Raw genomic sequence first — 20873 nt, 5'->3', positions numbered from 1 at the left:
ATAGATGACAACGCCCAAAATGTAGACTGTCAAAGCAAGAAAAGCATTTCTGAAGGCATTTGTCTGGAGTGCAGCCTTGCATGGAACTGAAACAATGATCATAAACTATTCAGACAAGAAGGAAATTGGTGCGTTTGAAATGCAGCACTACATAAAAATACTGAAGGTTAGATGAGTAGCTTGAATAACTAATGAAGTAAAGTAATTAACAACTGAAGCAGTATTTTCAGCCTCTGCTAATGAAGAGGTATTGAACTGAATTGGGAAGAAAATAAATTTATGGCATAACTAGACTAAAGGGATCTGCTGATAGGATACATCCTAAGTCATCACGGAATTGTTGGTTTGCTTGACTACATAAACCAGATTGAAATGGAAGTAGGTTTCAGAGATATAGAGGCTTGCCCAGGAGAGCACATGGAGAGCTGCATCAAACTAATGTTTGGATTGAAAACCATAATTTTAGTTCTCTTATCTTCTTTTCTTCCATGGATATTGGATAATTTCTGCTCTAGACATGTAGTTCTTCAAGCAATTCAGACATGTCTATCAAATTGAGCATACCATTTCTTCTTCTTCTTCTTCTCGCACTACTGGCTAAAACCCTTTGCATCCTAATGTGGCATGTTTGTATATCTGGCTCACTAAGAAATATTTGGGATTTGTGATGAGTGATCTTACCACAGTGTGAAAATTGCCAGCCCTAATACAACGTGAATGAAAGTGCTGGCATTTTTTGCAACTCACTATCAGTTGATTTAGTGATAATATAATGCAGGCTTTCATGGTTGGTGATTTTCATTATATGGGCATTAGGCAGTGATCTAAAGATATCTTACCACAGTGTGAAAATTTCCAGCCCTAATACAACGTGAATGAAAGTGCTGCCATTTTTTGCAACTCACTATCAGTTGATTTAGTGATAATACACTCCTGGAAATGGAAAAAAGAACACATTGACACCGGTGTGTCAGACCCACCATACTTGCTCCGGACACTGCGAGAGGGCTGTACAAGCAATGATCACACGCACGGCACAGTGGACACACCAGGAAACGCGGTGTTGGCCGTCGAATGGCGCTAGCTGCGCAGCATTTGTGCACCGCCGCCGTCAGTGTCAGCCAGTTTGCCATGGCATATGGAGCTCCATCGCAGTCTTTAACACTGGTACCATGCCGCGACAGCGTGGACGTGAACCGTATGTGCAGTTGACGGACTTTGAGCGAGGGCGTATAGTGGGCATGCGGGAGGCCGGGTGGATGTACCGCCGAATTGCTCAGCACGTGGGGCGTGAGGTCTCCACAGTACCTCGATGTTGTCGCCAGTGGTCGGCGGAAGGTGCACGTGCCCGTCGACCTGGGACCGGACCGCAGCGACGCACGGATGCATGCCAAGACCGTAGGATCCTATGCAGTGCCGTAGGGGAACGCACCGCCACTTCCCAGCAAATGAGGGACACTGTTGCTACTGGGATATCGGCGAGGACCATTCGCAACCGTCTGCATGAAGCTGGGCTACGGTCCCGCACACCGTTAGGCCGTCTTCTGCTCACGCCCCAACATCGTGCAGCCTGCCTCCAGTGGTGTCACGACAGGCGTGAATGGAGGGACGAATGGAGACGTGTTGTCTTCAGCGATGAGAGTCGCTTCTGCCTTGGTGCCAATGATGGTCGTATGCGTGTTTGGCGCCATGCAGGTGAGCGCCACAATCAGGACTGCATACAACCGAGGCACACAGGGCCAACAGCCGGCATCATGGTGTGGGGAGCGATCTCCTACACTGGCCGTACACCTCTGGTGATCATCGAGGGGACACTGAATAGTGCACGGTACATCCAAACCATCATCGAACCCATCGTTCTACCATTCCTAGACCGGCAAGGGAACTTGCTGTTCCAACAGGACAATGCACGTCCGCATTTATCCCGTGCCACCCAACGTGCTCTAGAAGGTGTAAGTCAACTACCCTGGCCAGCAAGATCTCCGGATCTGTCCCCCATTGAGCATGTTTGGGACTGGATGAAGCGTCGTCTCACGCGGTCTGCACGTCCAGCACGAACGCTGGTCCAACTGAGGCGCCAGGTGGAAATGGCATGGCAAGCCGTTCCACAGGACTACATCCAGCATCTCTACGATCGTCTCCATGGGAGAATAGCAGCCTGCATTGCTGCGAAAGGTGGATATACACTGTACTAGTGCCGACATTGTGCATGCTCTGTTGCCTGTGTCTATGTGCCTGTGGTTCTGTCAGTGTGATCATGTGATGTATCTGACCCCAGGAATGTGTCAATATAGTTTCCCCTTCCTGGGACAATGAATTCACGGTGTTCTTATTTCAATTTCCAGGAGTGTATAATGCAGGCTTTCATGGTTGGTGATTTTCATTATATGGGCATTAGGCAGTGATCTAAAGATTGTTTCTGAAAATTGCCAGCCCTAATACAACATGAATGAAAGTGCTGCCATTTTTTGCAACTCACTATCAGTTGATTTAGTGATAATATAATGCAGGCTTTCATGGTTGGTGATTTTCATTATATGGGCATTAGGCAGTGATCTAAAGATTGTTTCTGTGCCTAGTGTTATGCTTCCTAATGCTAGAGACATCATCACAGACTTTAAAGATGCGGTTAGTATTTTGAAAATGAACAAACTCTGCAAGGTAAATACTTTTAAATGTAACTGCACAATAGTCAGGTTGTGATGTCAACAGGTAACTGCAGATCACAGACTCAAGCCCAGTCATTTCTGTTAAAGTTGTTTTTGTGCTTTTGAATTCCTACATACTCTCTGCATATACCAGCATAATAATGATTCAATCTTGATAAAACTATAGCATTGGAAAAACTAATTTGGTGGCCTTCCTGGTCCCAGTGCATGATCTGTTACTGCTAGTATATTCCTGTTTCCCAGACAACATTTTCTCTTTTGTTCTTTATGCTGAACATTAATGTATCTTTCATTTTTGGATGTACAGGCACATAAAAAAAAGACAGAATCTTATGGCTGAAAGACTAAAGAAAGATCACACACAAAGATCACAAAAGTTCCTTCCTGAGCAGAAAAGAGGAGTGATTAAAACATAGGTGGACTTGGCTAAAGGAATCTCCAGAGGTGTTTTAAGTCTGAAACTAAAATATCCTTCTTAATAGTCTCTGATGATGTCTCGAGCATCAGGAGGTGAAATTTTAATAAAATTGTGATATGCATGTCATCCATGTTATTGTTTTCAATAGTTCATTAAGCCATTTTAGAAAACATTAACATAGATCCCCACTTCTACTACAGACAGCTGCATCACAAATGTTTAACATGTGGAAACTACAATACTACAGTAATGGAAATTTCAGGATGGAAACAATGCATAAAAAAGAGGAACTAAAGCCAGTCACATATAGCTTGTTGATGTGTGATGCATAAATACAGACAGAATTACAGAGACTTAACTAGTCTTTGAGCTACTGTTCTTTTCCACTTTAAATATGCACATTCCCACACACAATAGCAGGAACAAATGAACATAGCCACAGTGAGTGTCATTATGGCCATGGGTGGAAAGTCAGTGTGTCTTTTCAATCGCATCTGTGGGATTGTGTACTGAAACAGGAAGTGGAACATGGCATCTCAGATTATGAACTTTCACACTGGTATGCAGCTAAATTTTCCCTCTGATAAAACAAATCTGCATATTTGTGTTTGCTGTAGCAAGTAAGGTGAGGTGATGCAAGAAACGAAGTGAAGGGGTGAAGGAAAGGAAGAGCCAGGGAAAAGAAACTGATTGACAGGAATTCTCAAATAAATCAGATAATGAGGTCCATTCAGAGCAAAAGAAACTCAAGGTATGCCTGAGGGAAGCATGTAGCTCCTCAACAAAATCCCTGTAAATTGAAGGTTTATAATGTCACTGTTAAGAAATTAGGCAGGACAAAAATACATATCACCTGTGAAATGGTTCCCTTACTCCAGTGGTACATAAATGGTTTCTGTCTGGTAAGAGATTACTAGCAATGCTAACTGCCAGAAGCATTTAATCTGACCAAAGGAGGCCTTTTTTTAGGGTAAATTCATCTGAAACACAGAGCTGCAGAAAAGACATAGTTACAACTGATGCAGGTACTAGTGCATCTAAATACTTCAAGTCGAAAAAACCAAACCATATTTTAAGGGTCTAGTTTAAGATCCCTACTCTTGCTGGGGTGTTGGAGTATGGAGTGCAGGCCTGTCAGTGCACTGGGCATTAATGATACAACATTAAGTGGGACAAGAATTTATTACTTTAAAGTTTACAGTTGTGTATTCTTCTCTATATTGGCACCCAGGCCAGCAGCAGTGCAGTGGTTGGCTTGGGAATTTGCTGACAACTCAGCAATCTACAGAGGACATAGCCTATGACACCTGGTTCATGTAAACACAATGTCGGGTGTTTGGTAGGCCTCATTGCCTGTACACCATGCATTGCTGCCCAGAACAGCAACTATATATTAACCAGAGGGCTCTCACTGACATAAAATGGGTATGTTTGGATAATCTCTCATCAGCTCTGCACAGTCTAGAGATGAACAACTGTGTAGCCTTTTCACAAAGGAAGACTGGGGATGTTGATGACTGTGCCTGCAGGTACTAGTCAGGGGGAGCAGCAGTTATCACCCCTCATAATTACTATAACAGGTTGATGGTGCACCAACACCATCAGTTCAGCTCAGCAAGTGGTTGTGAGATCAGCAGCTTACGGTGACTGAGTACAGCAGCCAAGCAGGTAGCCGTCTCGAAGGCACAAGTCATCTTGGTGAATAGTAGTAGCTCATCACAGATTAGCCCTTGTAGCTGGTGTACTGCAACATAAAGATTTCATGGCTCAGAACCCTGATTATTTATTACTGCTTATCTGAGACAATGATGTTGTATCTGGCTGGCAATGACCCAATGTAACCGACTTTTCCAGCCTAATCAGCGGTCTTCACCATCCCTCTATTTCACAAGAATGGCTTTAAGGGCTTTAGTTTGTTGCCTTTCCACCATATCAGGAGGCTGATAGGTGGTCATGTGAAACTTCTATTCTCTCTTATGAAATCAGGCTGTGCTGTTAAAATGTCATGATGTCTTCTCCTCACTGAGGTCATGTTGCTGAGCTTATAATTCTGGCTCCTCACTCACACAAGGTGAGGCAATATCTTTTAGATTTTTTCTGCTTTCCACAATGTCAGTTTTCTGCCTGTTTGTTGTTTTTATTGCAACATAGAACATTAGAACATTCGCCTGGTTTGCCTTGATAATGCATTTGTGTTGTATCACAGTATTAAAGAAGGAGCATTTACAATCTACCATCAATACATCAGAAGCATTATAAACAAAAAGGAGGAATTATCACACCCATTAAGCAACATGATGAAATAAATAGAAATCCAGCATATCAGAACATCACATGGAAATCATGAGAATTGAACAGATTCAGTTTGAAGAATACAAGCTCATGTCATACTGTGTATAACCAATAAAAATAGAGGAGGAGTGGTTATCTATGCAAAATATGGAGTTAAGTCCCAGGTCTTTCAGATTAATGAATGTTGTGTTGAACATTTTTTTAAATCCTGTGCCGCAGTTGTGAACAGAAAAGACGAGCTTATAGTACAGGCAGTTTAAGCCCACTGGCGGGATGTGTCTTATGTTTCACAAAGCAGACAGAAAGAGTTTTAGTAAGGTTATGCAAACTTAAGTTGAGAGTCATTGTTTGTGGAGACTTTAATGAGGAGTTAGATCAACAGCAGATGTATAATAAAGTGAGGAGACAGCAGCTTTTGTCAAAGTAGCAGCTTCCATTCTAATTTACTCAATGTAATGTAGACAGTATAAGTGTGAATGGCATTAAGGATTTAGTGATATTTTATTATTAATAAAAAATTCTGAGTAAATTTCTATAAGTTTTTGGCTCATGTTAATGTGTACCTCAACTTGCTCCACATCCCTGAAGGTTCTCCTTTTTGAAGGGATCTATAGAACATGGTGAATAAATGAATACACATGTGGAGGAGCCAATACTCTTACCATCAGCAAGGCCAATATCTTTATGTATCTAGGAGCCACATTCCAAAGACTGTGATGCTCCTTTGACAAAGGATTATAGCATTCATAGAAGGAAAACATCAGTGGGGAGAGAGCTGAAAGTGGTGTAGTCACATCTGTCAATGATGAATACTGTTCCTTACTTCCCCTTCTCAGCACCATTATGCAAGCATTTATTCCAGTAGTGCACAAATCATACAAACTGATGATGTTTTCTCTGTACCTGCCTCCTAATGAAGACTTAGATCAGTATATTTCATAGACATCACTGCATGGCTTCTCAGGCTGTTTTGTATTTGTGGGGACTTAAAAATCCATAATGTACTGTGGACTTTTACTAATATTTACACTGGGAATCAGGTTACTCAGAGGCTGTGTCTTCTAAATAGGGGCATTCACTTAACCACTGCTACAGGTTTGTTCTTCATTTATCTCTTGATATGCTGTCGCATCTTCACTGACACAGTTCAGTTAGGAGTCATCGATGATTTTCTCTCCAGTGGCCAGTTCCCAATCTGGAAAGCTCTAATAGATGAGGCTTTTAGGTGTGTCTGTCAGTCATTATATCATCCTGTTCAGCATGACCTTTTCAAATAAAAATTAAAGAAACACTGTCAGATTAGCCTGAACAGGAGAATAAGGACCATATGCCATTTTTTCCCCAGAGATCACACTGGCTGCCTCTCTGGTGTCTTGAGTGACTCTGGCTTAATTTAGAGTTTGTGAAATATAAAAGTGGACCAGTTCTTTTTAAATGTATACATATGGATTGACTACTGTGTGGTTTTCTACAGCTGTGTTCTCAAGAGGCTCTCTGGACAAATTTAGTGTCTGCGATGTAGAGTTACATGCAATTTTGAGGGTACTGAGACATGTTCAAACCATCAAGTTCTCATAAGCTCTGATTTCCTGAGTGTACAGCAAGTCATCCAGTACTTGTACCACAAGTAAAAAGTAGTTCACTCTGTCCAAGACAACTTCCTTTGCCTAAAACATCAAGAGAAGGAGATGTCATTCTACTGGCTACCATTTCATATTTAAGTTGAGACAACAGTTTAGCAGATTAACAACCAAGTAGGCTTGTTTAATGCCAACAGAGGCACAAAGTAAAGCCTCCTTTGATGCAGTGACCTCACTCTTGAAGCCCAAGTCAGGTTGTTGCCTCTTATTTCTAGGCACTCTTTCTACTAATTACAAACTATGGCCATTTCGGGCCACAATCTATTATTCAAATGTGGTGTGACCACCAAAGTAAAATGAAGTTGTGTCACTTCCACATTGTGACATGAGGAGACTCACCAGTATTTAGTACCTGTGGCTTACAAGCATCAGAACACTGAATTTTGGAAAAGCGAGCACAGTTTGCTAATGAGAGGATAGCCAGTGGTTCGAGTGGTGCATTGCCTTATTTTATAGTGAGTGTTGGTATTTAAAATATGAAACAGGTGCTAGACCATTGTGTTTCTTTGCTCAGAAGGTGTTGGGAGGGAGCATCTAGTCTGTTCCTCATAGTGACTACAACAGCCAAGTTTTAAAATTGTTGTTTTATCCCTCTGTAAGTTTTTTCACACATATACTTTATTGTGTTTTTTTGTTTTACTACTTTCGGTAATACACTCATATATTTTGAATTAAATAAAAATCCAGAGAAGAGGTTGGTTAGGCAGTGGTAAAAACACACCATATCATTCAGGCCCTGGTCCTCCAGTTGTTGATATACAGAAGTATCGTATTTTGATCAAAGCTAATTGCTCACACCAGAATTCAAGAAGTGTTCACGAGAGACACTAATTCATAGTAATTGTCCTCGCAACATATTCTCTATAAACTCATGAAACTCACAGGAAATTAAATATACAGGTGGGTGTTAATTATACATGCCTGTCAAAATATTGAACCAAACAGGACTTGACTCATTAAGCAACAGGGTATTGAAATACTGCTTGGCACTGTTCAACAGAAGATTCTCTACTTCTATCAGGTTCACACACTCAATCAGTACCAGTAAACCATCAGCAATTATATTAACAGGACAGTAAGCTATCTAGCATAACCCTACTTACCATCACAGCAGTGAGCAATTGTGCAATGACACGGTATAAACTTAATTCATTGTCAAATCATGCCTGAACCTGTAAGTATCGTCTCTATAAAAACAAACATTTGTTCATCATTCAGAAGTCAATTCCCATGTGATGTTACACATTTCCCTTGGCAACATCAATTTAACTACTATTTCAGCTTATTTTTCCCTTGTGGTTTGACTGCCACCAACAACACAATCTGCATTCAGTCAGCTCATGTCACAAATCCTAATTGAGGGACGTCCACCCACATAAGTAAACTCTTCCTCATCTGTGACATCAGACACACATTTTTATTATACAAATTTTCAAGATAATTTTGTTGGTACAGACTGTGATAAATGCTTAGTCTCACTTGGATAAGTGCCAGAAGAATTTTATTACGTATATTTATCTACCAAACAGTTCAATCAGTGATGCACTATTATTTCTCCTTCATCTCAGGGACATCGTTGAGTCCATAAAATCAATATGGATGAGTCCATAAAGTCACTTTGCATCAGCATAGTCACTTTTCTGTATTTTCATTTGCAACTTATTTTTTGCTTACTTTTTTTCTGTGGCACTTCACAAAAGTCTTGACAAAAAACAAAACTATGAACAGATTGCAGGATCTGAGCATGAAATGTATTCGTGTTTGCAGCTGTTTTCTGTCAGAGAATGTTGTAAATATGCTGGTTGTATAGTAGTTCCAGTTACATCAAAGGTATAAAATGTGACACAAATATGGATGGATACTAATGTATCCAGTGAAGATGACACAAGGAAAATATACCCAGATAGAATGATAGAATATACTTAATATTAAACCCAAACAATCAACTCTAACAGAAGGAAACATTAAATTCACAGACATCAGTAAGGTTACATCTTGAAGATTTACCAAACACAAAAATATTCTGACATTGCCTGCTTAAGACTTGAATCTACAATGAACAAACTGATTGCAGCAACTTAATTGTGCTCTCTTAACAAACGAACATATGACTAAAGGCTAGTAACTACCTTCATGTAAGTTTGTGGTGAAACAGTTATTAAACAAAAAAGACTTCTTGTATAATAAAAGAATACAAATTAGGTTATTGCAACTGAGACTGTTGCAAAATCTTGGATCTCTGGACATGCGGTGCAAGGACTTTATGTAAGAATATCACACTAGCACAGTCAGAATGAAATGCATGCTTGGTTAAGGACCCAAGAGGAGGAGCCACAGTCAGTGTTCAGAAACTATAGCAAAAGGCTAAGTTTAGTATGAAGTCAATAGTCAGCAAATATACTGGAGCAGGATAACCAGTCATGGTGATGATGTCAATGTCTTCTGCTGGGAAGGCCGCACTAATGTCCTGGGGTGCAGAGCTTGACATGGACAGTGGTGAGGGCATAGCACTGGCTCTGAGTGAGCTCCTGATGGATGATATATGAGTACATTTGGTGCTTGGCCCAGGAAGCTCAGAGAGTGCACTGGGCTCCCAGGGAGCTTAAGAACAGGCCCGAGTACCAGGATACAGTTGGTCCTGCTTCCTATCATGTGACAGGCATAAGAAAGAGGTCCATGGGCCTGGTGACCTATGCTGGTGCTAAGGTTTCTGTCTGGTGGCCCTGAGTGGAATGACTGCCAAGAAGTCAGCTGCCTGCAAAACTTGGATGTAATGTATGTTGGTTGCAGAGCAGGCGTAACCCCGTGATACAGCAGAAATAGTAGGACTTCCTGCTCTGGCAATGTTAACATGTAGTGTGTAACATGTTGCAATGGAAGCATTAATAGTAGAATGAGCAACATAAGTTTTGACTACATCATTATGTCATCATGTATCTTCTATAAAATAGGAGCAAAGCAGGCAGTACTCCAGGGCCATAGCTGTCTCCTTACCCAGTGGCGAAAATTAGCAGAAACTATATAAAAGACTCTATAAAGCAGAATTTCATTACTTTCGTACATCTGTAATCTGTAATTTTTCCCTGCTTTGCAATGTAATTCATCAACAATGTCTACATATATTACTTCTATTCTACTTACAGAGTGCTTCATAATGGTAGCCTCTGGATTCAAAATGCTCTTCCAGAGGACAGGGGTTATTACACATGTGAGGCAAGAAATGAAATTGGAATGGCACTGAACAAAGTTATTTACATTACAGTACATGGTGAGTACACAAAATAGCCATTTTCATGTATGAACGAATATGCGTTATGGTTCTTAAATTGCCTTACAAAAGTAAGTAGAGACTAGTTATTTGTTGCAAAATTCAAATATTTTTGTGTTAATTTAAAGAATAAAAAATCCAGAATGGAATGTAACAATATTATGAAAAGGATAGTTGCTACAATATAGCCAAGATTCTGAGTCACAGATAGGCGCAACAAAAGGACTGTCTGAAAGTGAGCTTTTGGCCAACAAGGCCTTCATTGAAAATAGACAACACACACACACACACACACACACACACACACACACACACACACACACACACACATGACAACAGTCTGTGGCTGCTGAGTCTACTTGTATTTGCATTAGCATGTGTGTATGTTGTCTATTTTTGACAAAGGCCTCATTTTCTGACAGTCCTTTTGTTGTGCCTGTCTGTGACTCACCATCTCTGCTGTATGGTGAGTAGCAACTTTCCTTTTCATAATATTATGCTAATTTAATTTTGCCTCCGAGTTACTCATGACTTCAAAGAACTACTGCTAGTACATGCACTAAAGCATGAATAAGAATATTCATATTTACCTCATTACCTATCAGATCATGAGAAGTTACTGATATATTTTTCTCAGTTATTAACAAGAAATATCCAATAGGCTGCATACTTTAAAAAGTGTCATGTAAATAAAAGTTCAAATCAAATAAATAAATCTTTTAGATTTACAATACTCAAAAAGTATGTGTATTTCTTCCTGGTCATGCACTACACTATATCCTTCCTTGACTTTTCAGTACCTGCAAGATTTTCCTCTTCTCTCCAGAATGTGACAGCAATCAAAGGTGGTACAGCAGCAATAGACTGTGTCGCAAGAGGTGACAAACCAATCTCAATAAAATGGTTTCATAGCGGTACCCCTTTTGAAACACATCTTCAGCCAAGAGCTGAAATAAGTGAAGAAAGTTTAGAATTTGGTAGTCACTCAAGAATAACACTGAAGAATGTTCTTCGGAGTGATACCTCAGCATTCACATGTTTTGCAAAAAACCAGTATGGCAGTGATGAGTCAGATATCTGGGTTATAGTTCAGGAAGTTCCGGAAGCACCAGCAAATGTTCACGTGCAAAACTACACAAGCAGAGCTGTGAATCTGACATGGGAACAACCATATGATGGAAATAGCCCAATCACTGTTTACACAGTCCAGTACAAGAAAAAACTAGGTAAGTTTGATCATGTAGTTCAGTTGCATTGCACATTATTGCTTCTGTAAACAGAGCCCATTATCACAAATACTGCAGTTTTAGTTAATGTCTATTTGACTAAAATTTATTTACAGCTTTTATTTTAGATATATCACAAATTAATGTTCATGTGTTGTTTCTGTCCCATCAAGCCTAAGCTAGGTTTGTTGAGCTCCTAAGTGTCCTCTCATTTCAGGATCCTACATAATGAGGTACATATGAAATACACTCATATCTAAGCCTGGCCATATAATTCTTTCCTTTCATCATCTCTTCAACTACAGGTTTCAGCAATGACTTGTATGTGCTCAACCATTCTTTCCCTTTGACTCATTGTGTCATTTATTAAGCATTTTTCTCATGGATTTGCCTCAAGAAATTTTTCACTCAACCAATCTATCTGACCTCCAACAGTCTCATATAAAATCACATTTCAGATGTTACTAGTCATTAAATATATGATTTCACTGTCATCCCTGTTTCACACCCATACATAGATTTTCACAAATCTATCTCAAGATTTATATTTTTGTATGTTGGTGATAAACTAGTATGAAACTGAGTGCATGTTAACTTGTTAATACATCTAGAAAAATATCTTACTTTAAACAACTGAGTAAAGGTGCTATGTTGCAAGAATTGGGAAATGAAATTTTTCCTTTGCTGAGAAATGAGATGATGTGAGCATATATCTGTACGTGCTCGTAGTTAGTACAAATGAAAGAAAAAATATTAGAAACTTAAGAATGTGGGCAACAATTGATCAGCTGTCAGAACAAAAAAAGTGAGTAGAGCTGACAGACACACGAATTAGCAATGACTGTTACCACTGTACCTTTCAGAAAACTTCCTATGACTTCCAAATACAGTTGTTCTTTTTTATTGCATGTCATATTTGTTTTTTGAAATTTCATAATTTGATTCTCTGTGAGATTAAGGCATACACTGGTAGCTGCTTACCAGATGTAGACATATTCAGCTATCACATAGGTTGTCTTTGGTAGGGTTGAAGTACAGCCTTTAAGTCATCAGCAAATTTTTACATTTTTATCAGTTTTTCCAAGTCTTGGGTAGTTAATTTCTGTTGGTTAAGAACATAATTCGCTACATCCATAGACATTGTGTACCCTGATGGAAACTAATACTCCCACCACTGCACTGAAATACATTGCAGAGGTGCGGACCTGTACCAGATGTGACTAACAGGTGACAATGAAAGTGTACAAAGAAAGGTAGCATGAACTGTCACAACTTTGTTTGAACTTTAGGAGAGTGTCACAAGATGGTGAAAAGCTTGAACTGGCAGACACTTGTCGATAGTTACCAACTTTCCCACACAAACCAGCTAACAAAGTTTCAAGAGCAAGCTTTAAATGAGAAACATAGAAATATACCACATTCCACTCAATAACGCTCCCCTAGAAACCTAGAAAGCAAGATTAGACTAATTACAGTACACATTTGGCTAATAACAGCACACACTGAGGCATTAAGCAATAATTCTACCTGTGCTCCACAAACAAATGAATCAGGAAGAAGCCCTGACAAGTGGCACCATGGGAAGCACCCTGTGCAATGCATCTCTGTGCTTTGTGGATATAGTCTTTTACTTTGTTTTGAATAGTTGAGAACTTTCAGTTTCCTGTATGTCTTCTTTTATCATTCATCTAGATGCATAGGAACTTGTACACCTGAAGTCTCATCCAGAGAGTGCCTATTTATATTTGCTTTTGGAATCTATACATTTTTTTTAACTGTATAATATGAGTACTTAATGATTAATGGAAAATCTCATATAAAGATGTGAAACAAATACTAACAAAGAGATAGAGGGGCTGGCCAGTACTTACCTCAGCTCAATACAGCTGATAGATACACAAAACAGAACAGAAAATTTACGTTCCTCCTTCATCAGGGAGGAGAGAGGGAAAAGAAGGGGAAGAAGGGAAAGTGGATTCAGTTACTCACAACCCAGGTTGTGAAGCAACATGGAAAGGAAACAGGGAGAGTAACAAGGATGGAGGCATGGTTGTCATGTAATGCTGAGACCTTTGCTGTTCATATTGTATATTAATGACCTTGCAGGCAATATTAATAGTAAAATCAGGGTTTCGCATATGATATTGTTATCTGTAATGAAGTACTATCTGAAAGAAGTTGCATAAATATTCAGACAGCTCTTGATAAGATTTCAATGTTCATAAATGAAAAATTTTGAACCTCACAAAACGTAAAAATTTAGTATCCTAAGACTATAATATCAATGAGTCACAGTCGGAATTGGCCAACTTGTACAAACACCTGGGTGTAACACTTTGTAGGGATATGAATGTTTTCAAAATGGCATGGAGAAGGTCATTCTCTTCAAGATGAGCTCAGGATATGTTCAAAGATTCTACAACAAATTGATGTCAAGGATACTGGATGGTAGTTTTGTGGATTATTTCTACTACCCTTGTTGTAGACAGGTGTGACCTGTTCCTTTTTCCAAGAACTGGATACAGTTTTTTGTGTGAGGGATCTATGATAGATTATAGTTAGAAGAGGGACTAAATCAGCCACACATTCAATACAGAATCTGACAGTGATTTCATTGGGCTCTGGAGCTTTCTTCAGTTTTAACTATTTCAGCTGTTTCTCAACATCACTGACACTAATACTCACTTCATTCATCTTTGCAGTAGTATGAGGATTACATATGGGCAGTTCTCCTGGGTTTTCCTTTGTAAACAAATATTTGAAAATGGAGTTACGCATTTCAGCTTTTGCTTTGCTACCCTCAATTTCAGTTCCTGTCTCATTCACTAAGGACTGGACACTAACTTTGGTGCCACTAACAGCTTTTACATATGACCATAATTTCTTTGATTTCTGTGAAAGATCACTTGACAATATTCTGCTACAGTAGTCATTGAAGGCATAATGCATTTCTCTCTTGACAGCCAAATGCATTTCATTCAGCATCTCTGTATTTATATCCTCACACTTGGTTTTATACCTGTTATGCAGTACCCAGTTTTACACCTGTTATGCACTAATCTCTGTTTATTTAGAAGTTTCTGTGCAGTGACTGTACACCATAGAAGTTCTCTTCCATTATGAACTGTTCTTCTGGGTTCACATCTATCCAGTACATGGTCAACCATTCTTTCAAATTTGAGCCAGAGTTCCTCTAAGTGTTCCTGTTCTATGCTGAAAGTTTCAAGTTCCTCATTGAGATATGATATTACTGATTTTTTACCTAGTTTACTGAAAATATATATCTTTATGCTTGACAAAATAAATCTCGGTGAACAGCCTGGTGTGAGTGTACAAAGGACACAATATTTCAGCAATTGACCTTGTTGCCATCATCACGTGTGCTGATCTACTGCCAAGGAACAGCAGGTGTGAGGTATATATCAGATTCCTCCTCCCCCTCCTCGTGTGCTCCCTTCATCATTCACAACTCTTGGCCATCCGCGCTGGAGTTCGACGCCCGGCTTGTGGCCCAGTGTCTGGGTGTTCCCTCGTAGGTCTGCACCCAGGCAGGTTTGCCGGTGGTGTTTCAGAGGTTCCTCCCCAGCCCTCAAAGTCAGTACATTCTGGGATATTTCCATCTTCTCCTTAATGTGGGTAATGGCTGGTTCCCAAGCTGTCATGATTCAGTTCAGGTTTTCTTACTCTGATCTCTATAGCTTCTCTGATGATACAGTCCCAATATTTTGAAGTCTGTGTTAGAACCTTGGTCTTGTCATAATCCATGCCGTAAAGTTCTGACACGCAATGCTCAGCGATTGCAGACTTATTAGGATGTTGCAATCTCGTGTGCCATTTGTTTTCATGGGATCGGTCTTCAATGGTGTGAATTGTCTGACCTATATATTCCTTACTGTATTGGCACAGTATTTTGTAAATGCCTGATTTATGTAAACCAAGGTCGTCCTTAACACTGCCATAAGTGCTCTGGTTTTAGTTGGAGGGCAGAAGATGGTTTTACTTGATATTTGCATAAAACACATCCAATTTTTCCCAGTAAGACCACACAGAATGGAATGAATGCCATGGTCATATTTTCCTTGGGTTCTTCATTAGTTTCTGCCAGTTGTGTTGTGAGTGTCGGATGTAGAGCATTCTGGATTTGCCTTTCCGTATAACCGTTCCTCAGAAACATGGCCCTCAGGTTCTTCATTAGTTTCTGCCAGTTGTGTTGGGAGTGTCAGATGTAGAGCATTCTGGATATGCCTTTCCTTATAACCGTTCCTCAGAAACACGGCTTCAGATGGGCCAATTCTTGTAGGAGACTGTCCTTGTCAGAGAGGCTGCGAGCTCTGTGTACTAGAGATTTTAGCACACCATTCTTCTGAGCAGGGTAGTGGCAGCTACCTGTGTGTAGGTATAAATCGGTGTGAGTTTTCTTTCTATACATGCAGTGCCCCAGCCTGCCATCATCTTGTCTGTTGATATGAGAACATCCAAGATGGGGAGCATCCCATCCGATTCTATCTCCATGACGAATTGTTATTCTCATGTCTTGAGTTGAGATGTGCAAGAAATTCCATCAGATTGTCTCTTCCATGTGGCCAAATAACAAACATGTCATTCATGTATCTGAAGAAACAGGTAGGTTTTAGGTGCACTGACTGCAAGGCTTCTTCCTCAAAATGTTCCATGTGCATGTTAGCAATGATGGGAGAGAGAGGACTCCCCATAGCAACACCTTGGTTTTGCTCATAGTAGTCACCATCAAATAGAAAATATGTTGACGTTAGAACATGTCTGAACAGATTCATTGTTTTCTCATCAAATTTCCAGCCCTTGAGTTTCAGAGATACAGGTAACAAAAACCTAGTAAACAGGGAACCCACGTTGAATCTCACAAGTATGTCAGATTCCTTAATTGTGAGGTGGTTGATGTGTCCCAAGAAATCCAAAGAGTGATCCGAATTTGATGAGAAAGCCACCGATCTGTTCAGACATGTTCTAACATCAACATATTTTCTATTTGGTGGTGACTACTACGAGCAGAATGAAGGAAGGGAGTTCTCTCTCTCCTGTCACTGCTAATATGTACATGGAACTTTCGCGAGGAAGAAGCCTTGGAGTCAAGGCATCTAAAACTTACCTACCTGTTTCTTTTGATACGTGGATGACTTGTTTGTTATTTGGCCACATGGAAGAGACAAGCTGATGGAATTTCTTGCACATCTCTACTCAAGACCAAGAATATCAACTTCACCATGGAGGTAGAATTGGATGAGATGCTCCTCTTCTTGGATGTTCTCATCAAAAGATGAGATGACGGCAGGTTGGAGCACAATGTGTATAGAAAGAAAACTCACACTGATTTATACCTACATGCGGATAGTTGCCACCACCCTGCTCAGAAGAATGGTGTGCTAAAAACTCTTGTACACAGAGCTTGCGCCCTCTCTGACAAGGACAGTCTCCAACAAGAATTGGCCCATCTGAAGTCCATATTTCCGAAGAACGGTTATAAGAAAAGGCAAATCCAGGATGCTCTACATCTGGCACTTGCAACACAACTGTCAGAAACTAATGAAGAATCTGAGGAGAACACATCCATGGTATTAATACTATTCTGTGGGGCCTTATCAGAAAAAAATTTTAAGCATTTTATGCAAATATCAAGTAAAAAACATCTTCTGCCCTCCAACTAAAACCAGAGCACTTCTTGGCAGTGTTAAGGGTGACCTTGGTTTATGTAAATCAGGGGTTTACAAAATACCATGCCATTGCAGTAAGGAATACATAGGTCAGACAATTTGCACCATTGAAGACTGATGCTATGAATACAAATGGCAACAGCCTAATAAGTCTGCAATCGCCAAGCATTGCATGTCAGAAATTCACGGCATGGATTATGACAAGACCAAGGTCCTAATACAGACTTTAAAATATTGAGACTGTACCGTCAAAGAAGCTATAGAGATCAGAGTAAGGAAACCTGAACTGGATCTTGACAGCGGCTATTCCCTTAACCAAGCTTGGGGACCAGCCATTACCCAGATTAAGGAGAAGATATAAATATCTCAGAATGTACTGACTTTGAGGGCAGGGGCTGCTGGCAAATCTCCCTGGGTGTGGACCTACGAGGGAATACCCAGATGCTGGGTCACAAACTGGGCATCGAATGCTGGCACAGACGGCCAAGAGAGTGCCCGCAGCACGGACGGTGGAAGGAGCACCCATAGGAAGGGAAGGGGGACTCTGATATATACCTGATGCGTGCCATCCCTTGGCAGTAGACTGCTGAAATATTGTGTCCTTTGTACGCTCACACCAGGCTGTTCATCCAAGATTTATTTTGTCATGAAATACACCTGGAGAAATTGAAGAATCACATCTTAATGCTTGTTTTACTTGTCCTTTGTACTTTGGCAATAATTGCTGCCACAACTGCATCATGGTTACTGATACCAGTTTTGATGTGGACATCCTCAAAGAGGTCAGGTGCATTTGTTGCCATTAGATCTAATATATTTCCATTACAAGTGGGATCCTAACGATTTGTTATAGGTAATTTTCAAGGAAAGCATTTAGCAAAGTTACACAGGATGTCTTATCACAACCACTGCTAAGAAAACTATAATTTTTCCTTTTAATTGTTGGATTTTTAAAGTCTCCAGTGATAATTACAGTACGACTGGTGAACTTACAAGTGAACTGAGGTTTTCTCTAAAGTTTTTGGTTACATCAGGAGACAAGTCTGGTGGGTGATGGAAGGATCCAATTAGCATTTTATGCCCACTGCTGATACTGAGTCTCGCCTAAACAATCACACATGCAGTTTCAATTTCTACCTCAGATGGTTTGAGTTGCTTGTCTACTGCAACAAAAACACCATCTCCATCCTTTCGATATACACTTAAATTTTTGCCAAAAAACTCACTGCTATCAATTTTGGGTTTCAAGCAGCTTTCTGTACTTAGTATTGTGTGAGTTTCATTGCTTTGCATGGACACTTCAAACTCTGGTACTTTTTTCCAGATGGTTTGGCAGTTTACCATTAGGATTTTAATAGTATCATCTGTGGGAGGCATTCCTTAATCTTACACTGATGCATCTGGGTTTCCTACAGCTATCATTATCTGGATTGGATGGAGGGTTGCCTAATCTAAAAAGCCCTTGTGTGCACACCACACACAGTTAGCTACCTGAGTAGCAGCCTCTGACATGTAGTGCACACATGACCTATTTAGTGGACACCTACAGTTCTCAACTGTATGGCACAAGTCCAGGAAGTTGTGGCCTAACTTGTCACAAAGCTGCATGTTGTTTGAATATACCAATAATATATCTAGCAGCCTGCATCTGAATTACTTTGATGTCTGCCTTAAATCTGACTTGGTATGTGTCCCAAACACCTAAGCATTACTCAAAAATATGTCGCACTAGCACCCTATATCTGGTATTCTTTACAGATGGACCAAACTTTCCTAGAATTCTCCCAATAAATCAAAGATAATCATTCGCCTTTCCTACCTCGATCCTCACATGCTCATTCCATTTCATATTGCTTTGCAACATTTTATTCAGATAGTTAAATGATGTGACACTGTCAATGTATCTGAACATTATAGGTTTGGATTTCCTTATCATCCACATTAACTAACATTTTTTACGTTTAGAACTAGCTGCCATTCATCACATCAATGAGAAATTTTGTCTAAGTCATCTTGTATACTCTTATAGTCACTTGACTTTGACACATTACCATACACCACAGCAACATCAACAAACAACCACAGATTGGTGCCCACATTGTTTGCCAAATCATTTATGTATATAGAGAATAATAGAAGTCCTGTCACTTTTCTTTGCCGATAATTCTCCTATGTCCATCTTACAGCAACTAGGTGATGTCAGTTCATTGTCTAAGAGAGATGCTAACAACTGCTTGTCTGATATTTCTGGCAGAAATGCTCTCCTAGCCTTGTTAACTGATTTCTTACCTTTCATAATCATATTTGCTATAATTACATCATGATCACTTATCTCTGTTTCTATAGTGACATTGTCAATAATGTTTGGCCCATTTGTAGCTGCAAGGTCTAAGATATTCCAAACTAGTTGCTCAAGACAGTTTGTAAAAAAATTTTTCAAAAGTACATCACATGACTGTCTGTCTGTACCCCTTGAAATGAATCGATAGACATCACAGTCTATGTTTGTTAGGACTCTAGAATTGTCACAGCAGAATCAGGTGGCTGATAAAAACATTCAAAAATTAACTTGGTTTCACTGGTCTATTAGAGGGTGGAAGTGCTTCTCACTGTCCTAAGTAGTTCTCTATTATATGTAATACAGTGTATTTGTCTCTGCTGCAGCTTTTCAGAAAAGAAACTTAATGATTGCCAATGGTTATTTACTTCTTGATCTAGAGCCACACCGACAGCACTTTGGCTGGACCTATTACTGTAGCCAATGGAGTGGTATACAATGAGCAAGCAGCACCACCTCAGCAAGGCTTCTCTGTAGATCCTTGAATGTGTCATCGATTTCTGACTTCCACTGGAGTATTGATTTTCCCTCGGTGTTTTTACCAATCAGAGTATTGTTGAGGGGTATCTGAATGGAGGTGCCATGTGCTGATACCTTGTAGCACAGGAAAGTCACTTCTGATTTAGTAACTACACACTTGTACTGATTCTGTTTGATTCAGTAGCTGTGTAACCTTCACTGTGCTTCATTAACATGCTGCTCATGCAACTCAGCATTTTGTGAAAATACTAGCAGATCCTCTAGACATGCAAAACAAAAGGGAAGCCCCTTCGAAACTTTATCCACAAACTGCTGCAAAGTTAACACATTGTTTTTAAGTCAAAATGGCGTAAACAAAAATTCAAACAGCCAAAGGGATTAATCACAGCCATCTTGGGTATATCACCAGGTACCACCTTGTCCTTGCGGTAGTCCAAAATACTAAAAAGGATTGTCCCTGCCAGAGAGCTTATAAAATTGTATGGATTAGATATGGGATACCTATCAGGTATTGTTCTAGTATTCACTCCTCAGCAATCAGTGCAAGGGTGCCACAAACCACATCCGTCTTGCAAACTACTTGGCGTGGTGATAACCAAAGACTGTCAGATCATGGATAGCTCTATCCCAAAACATCTCCTCAAATACTGATTTAAGCTCCAGTAGGTGCTCCAGTGTCATGATGCGGGCACAAAGCAAAACATAGGGGGCCCAATGTGATACATGTACGATGTGCCATGTTGTGCTTAACACTGCTCTGTTGCATCACTTTCTGTCACTGCACGAAACTTCATTGAATGAGCATAGTCTGTGTTCTGTACACACTTTGTAATGCCCTTCAACTTGTCCGTAATT

The 20873-nt window shown here is 40.0% G+C and overlaps 1 protein-coding gene across 1 annotated transcript in view; it reads left to right on the top strand.

Moving 5' to 3' along the window:
* LOC126267596 (Down syndrome cell adhesion molecule-like protein Dscam2) overlaps positions 1 to 20873 on the top strand; it is a 222942-nt gene that overhangs the window by 73045 nt on the left and 129024 nt on the right. Inside the window, exons 5-6 of the mRNA XM_049972898.1 lie at positions 10163 to 10287; positions 11085 to 11513. Coding sequence (XP_049828855.1) covers positions 10163 to 10287; positions 11085 to 11513 — 554 coding nt within the window. The remainder of the gene's footprint in view (positions 1 to 10162; positions 10288 to 11084; positions 11514 to 20873) is intronic.

The sequence above is a fragment of the Schistocerca gregaria genome, chromosome 4 (genome assembly GCF_023897955.1).
Source record: "Schistocerca gregaria isolate iqSchGreg1 chromosome 4, iqSchGreg1.2, whole genome shotgun sequence".
Lineage (NCBI taxonomy): Eukaryota > Metazoa > Arthropoda > Insecta > Orthoptera > Acrididae > Schistocerca > Schistocerca gregaria.
Note: the sequence above shows the minus strand (reverse complement) of the source record. Positions and strands in the feature narration are given on the sequence as shown.